This window comes from Camelus dromedarius, chromosome 30, assembly GCF_036321535.1.
Source record: "Camelus dromedarius isolate mCamDro1 chromosome 30, mCamDro1.pat, whole genome shotgun sequence".
In the NCBI taxonomy this organism is placed as follows: domain Eukaryota; kingdom Metazoa; phylum Chordata; class Mammalia; order Artiodactyla; family Camelidae; genus Camelus; species Camelus dromedarius.
In genome coordinates this window covers 9,776,012-9,787,900 of record NC_087465.1, presented here as the reverse complement: position 1 = coordinate 9,787,900, position 11,889 = coordinate 9,776,012, and the positions used below count along the sequence as shown (strand labels likewise).

The 11,889-nt window shown below is 37.3% G+C and overlaps 1 protein-coding gene across 11 annotated transcripts in view; it reads right to left on the bottom strand.

The window, feature by feature from the left end:
- Window positions 1–4,332: 4,332 nt before the first annotated feature.
- SGK3 (serum/glucocorticoid regulated kinase family member 3) overlaps window positions 4,333–11,889 on the bottom strand; it is a 96,019-nt gene continuing 88,462 nt past the window's right edge. For 10 of the 11 annotated variants that reach the window (XM_010988231.3, XM_064480848.1, XM_064480853.1 and 7 more), the window contains 2 exons: window positions 9,322–9,411; window positions 4,333–7,480 (listed from right to left, as the gene is read on the bottom strand). In XM_010988231.3, the coding sequence (XP_010986533.1) occupies window positions 7,310–7,480; window positions 9,322–9,411 (261 nt within the window). In that variant the 3' untranslated portion in view covers window positions 4,333–7,309. The remainder of the gene's footprint in view (window positions 7,481–9,321; window positions 9,412–11,889) is intronic. The other variant, XM_064480854.1, reaches the window with a different exon arrangement.

Sequence of the window (11,889 nt, the reverse complement as noted above, 5' to 3'; positions counted from 1 at the left end):
GAAAAGATGAGAACACCTAGAAATAAAATAAAGTTTACATTTGAAGATCGATAATAAAACTCTTTAAACTATTAAATGTAAAATTGAGAATGAAATAAAATGAGGTAAAATTTCCAACTTAAAAAAATTCCTACGTGAACGAAACAAAACTTTGGTTTCTTCTGCCAAATAATACTTTTATTAACACTAGGTTATGAGATCCCCACAAGACTGCAAATTTAAGAACAGGAGCCTCAAATGTCTCTTTACAGAGTAGGTATACCAAAAAAATGCTTGCTGAAACACATAGTAGATGATGAGGCCCCCCTGCAGGCATTTAAAAAAACAAAAGTGGTAAAAGCTACTTCATAAATTCAATTCAAGTAGCAAAGTGTGGCTAGCCTAAGAAATCCGAAAACCTGGTTCTAGATCCAGCATTTTCTAGTTGCTGTGGGGAAATCACCTGGCTCAGAATCTTCATCTGCAGGAAATTAAGGGGTTGTATTAGATGGTAAAGCCTCTTCTGGCTTTAAATCATCTATCAGTGACCAATATGAAACATTAAACCATAATAATGAGAGTGGAATATATAAAATTCATTTAAAGACAGCAAACACTAATTGGAAATAATATATACCAATAAATTGTATTAAGTGCTAGGGACAAAATGATTGACTGAATCCTACTTTCAATGAGTTGCCAATTTAGAGAAGTCAGAAATGATCATAACATTTATTAATTATTAAGCACTTATTGGGCATTTACTGTTTTTTAGATATCAGACTGTCCTAGGCACTGGGGACACAAAGATCAGTAAAATATGGTCCCTACTGTTCAGAGAGTACAGTGAGGGTAAAATAGAAATGCAAAAAAATACAATTCTGTACAACTTACCTACTATTAAAGAAATAATGTACTAGAGAGCACGGAAGGAACAACATACACGAAACAGTTCACAAACTGGGGGTAATCCTCGTGCAGGGGTCATAATATTTTCCATTGTTTTAGAACATTTTGATTTAACAGAGTGGAGTCACAGAGAAGAAGCAATGAATTCTACTTTAAAGGTGACATTTGATAGTTAAGTAAGATTTCACTAATTGGAGGAGAGGTGAAGGGAGGAGTTTTTCCAAGGATAGACGTAATCCCCTTTCCCCCAATTTTTAGATCTATACTATTAAAACCTTGCTCCTTGAGTATACCCCTGCTACTTGGAGTTCAGGTTACTTTTCAAAGAAAAGTAATTCAGACTGTCCTTTAGCCTATTACATGGGCCGGGTAGGGGGCGAGGGGCAGAATCTTCATAGTTTATTTCTCTGTGGCCCTAAGTACAACAACCTTAAAGTGTGTGCTGTGTTCAGAACGTTACATCTGTGCTTCATTAGAACGTAAGTTTCGGGGGCCGAATGAAGGGAGGCTGCTAATAATGAGATGATTGTGTGCGGCTCACCAGATTGAAAATTTTACAAGTTCATTATGATTATACAAACGGAAGCCATCAAAGATTTTAAGAGGGGAGGACTACGGTCAGATTTTTATTTTGGAAATCAGTGCCGCCACTGTGGAAAATGGGTTGCAAGAGAGGAAGTGCGGATAATCAGTTTCTAGCTACTGAAACTGTCCTAGGAGCTGGAGGGCCCACTCTAGGCCATTAGGGATGAAATGGAATGGACGACGTGGATTCTAAACTTTTAAAGATTTCACACTGGATCCGGTAACCATGTTACCAGGTGTGGGTGGATGTAGCCGCTCTAATGGAAATACGGAAGCTCGGCGAAGAGCAGGGGGTGGGGAAAGTTCATTTGAGATATCCTGACTTTGATGGGCTCTTGGGACATCCAGATATAAGCACCAGGGCGTCGCAAACCAAGGCCTGGCGATCTGTAACTTTAAAAAGCAAGAGACAAATAACGCTCTGGGTAACCCCTGTGTAAAGTGGAGGTTCTGGGAGTGGGTGCATTTTCAAGGAAGGGGAAACTGGAGGGGAAAACATGCACGCCTTTGGAAAAGCATTAAATATAACCGAACCTGGATAAAATTCGACAGGTCTTCCCACAGCCTAAAGAAACCCGCGTGTCTGTGCGCGTGGAACAGGCGCGGGCCGCGTCCTCTCTCCTGGCCGCGTCAGCAGGAACACTCCTCACAGCCGAAGTGGAAGAATGCGAACCGGGCCTCACACTCCGGCCTCCAGCACCTGCCTCTCTCACCCACAGCGGCCACCTCCAGCCAGCACTGCGGACCCTAGCCTAGCGGTGTGTCACATCCACCCTTGCACCCACCGAGCCTCGCCAGTCGCGCGCCACCTCGCGCCCGGGCTCTCGCGCGCATGCGCGCACCTTACGGCCGTTGGCGGCGCGAAGGCTGCCGGGACCAGCCTTCCACTCAACAGGCAACGCTCCCGACCCGTCTCCCACCGTCTTTAATCACTCTTGCTCCCTCCTGCAAGGCAAAGCAAGGGAAAAATAGAAACCGCTGGATTTTGTTCTCTCTAGCCAAGGGTGTCCGTGTTTGTTTAAAAAACCTTACTAAAAACTCTCCTGGTGGGAATGCAAAATGATGTAGTCAATTTGGAAAACATTCCTGGACAAAGGACCAGGATTACTGTATGACCCAACAATTCTGTAATGTGGTACAATGGCTAAAATACTTGTTTTAAGCTGGTAGGGTTATGATTTAACTTTTATTTTTGTCTTGTATGTAACTGACTTTATATTCCCTTATTATTTTTCACAGAGGTACAATTCATATAAAGCAAAATGCACAGCTCTTAAGTGTTAAAGTCATCAAAGTCTTGACAAAAAGCTTTGCTTTTGGTATCTAATTGAAGCATATCACTAGGAAATATCTTACTAAAATAAATAAGTCTCCGTTTTCAGCATATCATTAACAAATTAAGCTGTAATTTTTGCATTATTACTATCATTGAGGCATGAGAAAAACAACACAGCAAGGCTATCTATGTAAGCTACTATCCAGAAGGAACTGAAAAAAAAAATCCAACACACTGAGATGAGATTTGACCATTTGAGTGGGTCTGTTTTTTACTGTATATAAGCCTCCTAGATTCTGAGTTAACTAGTAAGACATAAAGACATTAGAATATTGATAACTCATTGTAGACTTCCCCACAAAGATTTAACTAAAATTGAGTGGAAATCTCTGCTCCCTAATTAAGTGAAAATACTGAAATTTTATTAGAAAAAAAAAGACCAATCTGAGACACATCCCTGTAAGAGAACTTACTTCTAAGTTACATTTGAACACAAGATTAGTAAAATCAACAAATGGGCCTGGTTCTTCCAGCAAGGGTTATACAGAGTGATATAATTCTTTGTTTTACACTATTCCCTTAAGATTCATATGGTGATCAATCATTTTCAGTACAATATGTAAAAATAACTTATTTGTAGGATCCTTTAATTGGCTACCTCATTGCTATGTCACTCTGAATTCATACTCTACAGGCTTTTTTCTTTGTGTAATATTGCTTTAAATTATTCTGTACTATCTTGATTTTGGCTAAATGACTAAAAAGTTACATTTTGAGACAGCTGTATTTTTTTCTGACTTAACTGCCTCTGTAAAAATGGGTATGATGGAAAAGAAATTGTGATACGAGAAATACTTTTGTGTAGGGTATCTTTAACTGTTACAGAATGTTTTAAAGATTACCAATGGGTGATTATAGAATATTACACCAAAAATGCTAAATAAGTGATATAAATCTCCAATTGGAATGCTCTCAGGGAAGTTAGACAGTGACTGCTCTTAATTCTAGATGAGTAAAGGAGAACAAGGGTGGCAGAGAAGGAACCAGTCTTTTTATGGCAGGGAATCCTTTTGAGCATCTAAACAAAGCTATATAGCACTCCCTGGCCCAAGTTGATTTCATTTATACACAAAACAGGGTGTATCTTTTCAAGGTACTAAGTCACCTGAAACTCATCCATCTATACTTCAGGGTTTCATATAAATGAACGATCTCCTTGGGATGTGGAATAATCTGTAAAAACCAACAAAAGTAAAAGCTGCCTTTAAAGATAAGTGGCAAGAAAATCCTACTTCCAAAACAGCAACTTTCACTACATGTATGAGGAAATCACTTATCAATTTTAACACACTTTATTGCAAATCATTCTGGCACTACCAAAAATGTTGCTACATACCTACTCACACTTTTCATACAGCATGTGGTATACCAAAGAATGACTCATAAAATATCTGTGTAGAGGTTTATAATACTATGCCTATGGATAATCACCATAAAAGTTACGGGTATGCTAAAAGATATTAGCAGTGCAGCCATTACGGAAACCAGAATGGAGATTCCTCAAAAAAAATGGACTTACCATATAATCCAGCAACCCCACTCCTGGACATATATCCAGAGGGAACTTTAATTCAAAAAGATACATCCACCCCAGTGTTCACAGCAGCACTATTTACAATAGCCAACACATAGAAACATCCTAACATCCAACTGATAACTGGATAAAGAAGTTGTGGTATATTTATACAATGGAACACTACTCAACCATAAAAAAGAATAAAATAATGCCATTTGCCGCAACATCGATGGACCTGGAGATCGTCATTCTAAGTGAAGTTAAGCCAGAAAGAGAAAGAAAAATACCATATGATTATCACTGATATGTAGAATCTAAAAAATAAAGACAAATGAACTTATTTACAAAACAATCAGACTCACAGACAGAAAACAAACTTACGGTTACTGGGGGCAGAGAGGGGGAAAAGGGGTGGGGAAGAGACAAATTGGGAGTTTGAGAGTCGCAGATACTAATATATATAAAATAGATAAACCACAAGTTCATATTGTATAGCACAAGGAACTATATTCAATATCTTGCAGTAACTGGTGAAAAGAACATGAAAACAAATATATGTATGTTCATGTATGACTGAAGCATTATGCTGTACACCAGAAATTAACACAACATTGTAAACTGACTATACTTCAATTTAAAAAAAGAAAAAAAATATATTGGTAATGGTAAATTTTTAGTGATAAAATTTTATAGTAATAAATATTTCAAATATTTCAATCATCTTTCAAGCATTTGCCATTGCTGAAATTATATCCAAACAGTGCCTATAGACTCTTACGTTCAAAAATTATTTTGGCATAGAAAAATTTTGAGCAAAGCACCTACTGCCAATATCTACATCACTTGGCACCTCTCTCCAGGTGTGCCAATTTTGAAATCTTCAGTGTGTTCTGTGACATGACAATGGCTGGGAAGCCCTACACTGTACCATATGCAATAAAATCAGAGGTATGTGTAACATGAAGAATGTTCAGGGATTCTTCACTTATACTTTTGAGTTTATTTTGGCAATTAACATTAAATGGTCAACTATTCAAAGCGCATACATTTTTCTAAAAGACTTAGGATACTATGAGAAATAAGATAAATACTTGGAAGAGATTTTGTTCCCTGAATATTAAACATGCCAGCCTATGATTAGTAATTTCTATGTGTGTCCAAATATCTAGTTAAAAGTTTATGCTTCTCACCCGCACACATATAAATAATTCATGTTTGGAATGACTACTGTAACAATTACCAATTTTAATTCAAAATAATGGCAAGCATTAGATGATCATTAATCTTTTTGCTAGTTTTTATTATATTATATACGATTTATATTTCTTGTGATCCGAGAAACATCAACATTCTATTTAAAATTTGCTCTTAAAAATAAACAATATTGCACTTTAATTTTTGGCAGTTTAATTAGGGAGTGTCTGAGTAAAAAAAAAAATCATACAAGAAACTAGTTTTTATTTTGCTTTATAATAAGCAAAGAGCTTTGTGTAAAAGCAGAACTTACAGTAGTGCCAAATAAACCAAGTTGTATAATTTACAGTGTCGCTATTAAAGTCTTACCTCTAAAGGAAGATTCAGTGTATCAGATGCATATATTATTAATCTAACAGAAGTACACTCTTCCCCATTTCTGCTGAACAATTTTAAGCCAAAGAGTATTGGTGTGAAATGTTTCTGTAATTTCTTTATCAAGAGAAAATACATGGAAAGAATGCTTATTCTTGAAGCATCAAAACTGCATCACTAAACTCAGTTTCCTACATGACTTGAAAAATCTCTAAACTAAGAACCAGAATTCCAAGATAAGCATTCTTTTTTTTTTATTTTAATTTTTTTTAGTTTTTCTGTAGTTATTGTCCTTCACAATTACAAGTACACAAGTTAGTTGGTTTTCAGTATGATTTTAAGGTCAGTTTCTAAGATACATAAGACACTGATTATGCATCTGCCTAAATTATTTTAACTTTTGTTACACTGTAGTTAAACTGTATATACATTCATACTGACCCATTATTTGCTGTTCTACTTTTTAATTTTCAATTAGGTAAGTACTCTAGACAGTTTGATATTTTTTACTTATTAACCAATTAGGAAGACAGTTTTGAATAGCTATTTGCAAAAGCAAATACCAAGATTTAAAACCTACTTAACAATATATTAAATATTCAAAAGACCAAAATAAACATAAATAGAATGTATTGGTAATATAAATATATGACACAGAGACATTCATTTTTGGCACCACCTTAAAAAAAAAAATCCAGCAGTACTTTATTCCCTTCAGATCTTTGGGAATACTTAAAATTTCTATCAAACTTTTACTTTTCCTCCAGAGGAAAACTAATTCACAAATTTGAATTGGTATTTCAAAAGCATAGGGTTTCCTTTTGCTATTTCTTAATTAGATCTGCAGAAGGAAATTATTCAGTGTTAGCTAGCAGCCAATGAGTTAACTATGCTTTTATATTTTAATCCTACCAAGCACTGATTATGTCAAACAGTGATTTGTTATGGAAATAGAAAGTTTCTTCTTAAATTACCATGTACCAATTGCATAGTTGTGATCGGAAAACAAAGGTCAAAGAAGAGAGTTACAAAGGCATTAATATGTTAGGTGAACTGAAACAGACTGTTGAATAACAGTCTGTCTTGGGCAGATGTTAGTGTAAACTTAGAGGGAAAAAACAGTCATTAGCAAAAAGTTTTCTTTAAAAATAGGTTAATGCTAAGAACAATAGCTCTGAAAATTTCTGTTTAAAAATAAGCTTAATAAACAAGAATACAAATTTTAATTCAAAACATAGCTCTTTGAAATGCCCTATTTTCTTGCATACAGCAGAAAATACATTTTTCATAGTTTTTAACATTACATGTAAAAATGAGGCACTAGTTAAACATATTTGAATATATTCACACAAACAGGAGTTTCAGTCTCATCCGTAGGCTTGTATTTGCTCAATGATTTCTGGGTGGCAAAGTGTTCACAAAAATAAGTCTTCTGAAGGAGGTGCGTAAGAGAAACCAACAAATGCATCATCTGCTTCCAGGACACTGGCGTTCACTATGGAATAGTCAGAAGACACACACACGGAATATGGAACTGTTTCTTCTGTAAATGCTGCATCAAAGTTCCTGATGTCATCTGGTCCTGCCTAAAACATCAAAAGGCATACTATTATCCACCTTAGCTTTTTCCCCATTAATTTAGTCTTTCATTAAAACCTCTTTATGAATTTGTCTACCTATTCCTAGTAAGTTTAGATGTCTTCCTACTCCATCACACCTTTGAAACATTTTCTGCTTTTCCTTTCCCAACTTTCATCATTTAGGTCCTTGTTACAGTTAAGGTTCTTGTTGGGTAGGGGGAGGAGAGAGAAGGGTGAGAAGGAAGGCTAGCATGACAGAGACCTTTCCTAAGTTAATCTGAATCTAAGGCCCTGCAACTGACCCCCCCTCTCTCTACTCAGCACCACTTCTAAGTCTATAAAAGGGGCTCAGGGAGGTTTTCAGGACAGCACTTTGTATCTGCACTTCCATATAATGCCTGCCCATCTAGTTCCTCATTTCTTGAAGGCTTTTGATGAAGAAATGGAGGGGGTGTAAGTAAAATAGTAGAAGGTGACTCTTGTGCTACAGAGGTTGGTCAGCATTTGGCTGTGACACCCTCAGCTCTAGAGACCCAAGTGGACTGGAACCTGGGAAATGAAGTAAAGTGGCTCCTTGGGCTCAAAGGCAGTGGGTAATCTTCCTGCACAAATCTGACACAAGCTAGTGGACTCTTCCCTTCCAGTGTATCTACAGATAAAAACTGGGATACGAAATCAAGTAATTCACTCTTCAAGTCCATCCCTGAAGCTCTAGGTTATCTCTATTTCGAAGGGAAAAGAATCCTTTAAATGTTCAAGTCATCAAATCTAACAGAGGTAGACAGGGATTCAGAGCAGATATATAAGCCAAGGATATAATTAGTCTGGTAAGGTCTACAAACAGCAGAGCAGAGACTAGGAAAATCCAGGATGCTAATCGTTCCATATGAGAAATTCTCCCACAGAGGGGAAAGAATGCTGGAAGAAAATTATAATTACCATGTTTTCAGTTATCATTATAAACATTTTCCAAGCATCTGCTCATTTTACACTAATTATCATTATTATCATTTACTTAAGAAAAGGAAACAGAGCATAAGAAAGCAGAGGAAAAAAACGTAACTTTGGAGTCAGGCACAGATTTGAATCCTAGCTCTGCTACATGTTATCTCTGAGTTTCCATTGCTTCATTTATTAAACATGTATAATAGAATAGTAATAGCAATAACTTGATAGCTTATTTGATGCATAAATTACATATTGTGATGCATAAAAAAGCATTTATGCCTATATACAGGAAGCTATCAATAGTAACATAACATCATTATTGGCCTTCTGATAATTTATTAACAACCTTCCTTTGTTATATCTTTATTTCCAAAAATTTCAACATTGTTAATAGCTTTAAGTAAAATGTTTCTATCAGATTTAATATGTCAAGCTAACAGGAACATTTTTATAATAATGTCTTACTATTTTCCAAATGGGATATTCACATTACCATTAATAACATTTGACTCCCTGGTTTTATATCAATCTAGAAATTATTGCATTACTGTTACTTAAAATGTCTATTGATTTATATGTATGAAAAGATACCTCATAGTTAGTTTAATTCCTTTGTTTTAAATCTTTGGGGCTCAACCCTTTCCTATACGTGCTCCGAAGAAACACTTCACAATTAGTGTGCTAGAAGATATTTTTATCAATCTAATGTAACTATAATCTTATGGGTCACCTTGAAGTTATCAGTTGTACCACCCAACCCTGAGTGACATATTTTATACATACTTAGGTACTGATTCAATTTGATTCAGGTTAGATTTTGAGATCGATTGCTACAATTATGATGAGCTACAGTTCTACATTTCATTATTTTAGAGAGAAAGATCTGGATGTAAACTTACCACATTAGGATTAAACGGTGGTGGAATCTTCTTTTGTACAAGATCAGTCCAGCTGAGTGATTCAAAAAAGGGATGATTCTGAATTTCAAGCTAGAATATTAAAGAAATATATATATATATATTTTTTTACCAATGCTGAAGAATATATTAATATTCACTTAAGAATTTTATAAAGACAAATAATTTCTACTTTGTCCCTCAAAAATTCTTTTTAGGTACATGTTTATGTTATTCAGTGTGGCAAAACGGTGTAGTGGAAAGAACACCAGAGCAGACGTGGAAGAGTGACTCAGAAAGACCAACTTCAATTATATCCCCTTCACAGTCATTGTTTTCTCACAGGTAAAGAGGGGTTAACATTTCTGCCCTATGTATTTCACAGGCTGTTTTAAGAATCAATAGAAAATATGGAAATAAACATGGTATGAAAAGAATAAAGCACTACACAGGTACAAAGAATTATTATTATTATTGAATGGGGAGGTAAAGATCTTAAAAGAGTCCTGCTCAGTAGGGCAGAGGTAAAATCAAGGTGACAAGCTCTACTACCAAAAAGCATTCCACTCTGGGTCCACTCTGTGTTGCTACTGCTGAAAGCTGACACAATAATTATTCCAGCTTTTTTTCCTACAAGGAGCCATGAAGAGTGTATAAAAAGTAGGATCCAACCTAGTTTGATGGATTTAAAAAGACTTCTCAGAGAAAGTGATATCTGATCAGAGTTCTGGAAGGTGAGTGAGAAGTAGCCAGCAATGAGGGGAAAACATTCCAGGCAGAATACAAAGAGCCTGAGGTGGCAGAGAGGTTAATCTGGTCAAGAAAATGACCAATTTGAGAGCCCAGTTTGGCTGCAGGGTAGGGAAGGATGGGGGTTGGCACACACAGTGGAGCTCAAGAGGTAAGTAGGCCATATCACGCTGGGTCCGTGTCAGGAATTTTGGATGTTATTCTAGGGCTGGGATGCCACCAAGGAGTTCAGGTAGAGGGAAGTCAGAAATGTAGGGGGTTTTGTTTGCTTGTTTTTTAAGACCACTTTGACTGCAGTGGGGGAATGGACTGGAGAGTCATGATCAGATAAAGGAAAATAGCTACTGTTGTGGCCAAACAAAAGATGGCAATGCTAGGAAAAGAGTGATAGCAGCGGGAGTAGAGAGAAGTGCCTGGAAACGGGAAAGGGCCAGGAGGCAAGCACCAGGATCTGGCTGGTTGTGGAATACCGAAGTAAGGAAAAGACAAGAGTCAAGAAGGACTCTCAGATTTCTGACCCGAGGCGCACGGAAGGAAGATGGCAGGAGTTCAATTTGGAACATGCTGTGTTTAAAGAACTCTCAAGAATTCCAAATGGTGATGTTGAACAGGCAGGTATTATCTGAGTTAGAGGTTACTAGAGATGTCTGGACTGAAGAGATAAATGTGAGATGAAGACATAGCTAACGCCATAGGGTCAACTGAGATTGTCCAGGAAGAGAGCATGGCTGAAGAAAATAGGGTTTCGGGCCAACCACAAGGAACTGCAACACTTAACAGTCAGGTTGAAGAGAAGGAGCTTACAGAGGAGATCATGGAGAAGGGCAGAGAAATACAGAAAGGAAAGCCTGAGATGACTGTGTGCTCTCCCTGAAGCCTAGGAGAGTGCTGGAGGTTTACATGCTGCTGAGAATGCAAGCTGAGGAACAGAGGTGTCCAACACTTCTCATAGCCATTGTGTGGTAGACTGAGAAATGAGAAGGGACTGGGAAAGGGAGAAGGAATACAGAAACTTTCAACAAGTTTGGCTACGAAGGGAGAAAGAGACAGGATTATCTTGCAGGACAGTAAGATTGAGGGTATTTTGGTTTGTTTTAAGACGCAGGACACTTGATAATGTTTAATTGTTGATTGAGAGGACCCAGAACAAAAGGGAACAGTTATCTGTGCAGAAAAAAGCATGCACAGGGTTCCCTGCAAGGGGTCAGGATCCAGCACAAGCAGAAACTGACCTTCTCCACTGTAACAGGAAGAAGGAAATGACTGGGGCAGGTGCATGTAGGTGTGCAATTCTGACAGCAAGAAGCTGAGTGAGTTTTGCTTTCCTTATAAAATAAAATTCTTTAGCATAAGAGCATGTGTTAAAGTGAAGAAAAGGAATCTGGAAATTTGGAGAAAAGCTCTAAAATAGTTAATACAGAGAGGAGGAGAGTAAACTGGAGAGACACAGGAGCATTACCAGGCAGTGGAGAAGCACAGAGACTAATGACTATGACTCCATAGGGCTTCCAATATTCCCAGTTGTGCGACTTCCGTCAACACTGTTCAGTAGCCCAGAGGTGACAGCTAGATTTACCCAGGGTTGCAGTTTCTGCTAGTGAATTCAATAAAAGGACCAAGGGACAAGGAGGTGTGAAGCATGAGCAAGACTGACCTGAAACAATGGACTGCGGAGTCCAAGCTGGAGAGAAAGCTGTTGACAGAGCTACTTGCTGCACTTGCAGAGCAGGCGGGGGAAGCAGCAGCAAAGTTTATTATTCACAGCCCCCCAAGACTTCCTGAGAAACTTTAATATATTTAGAAGTTCATGTTCCTCAATAG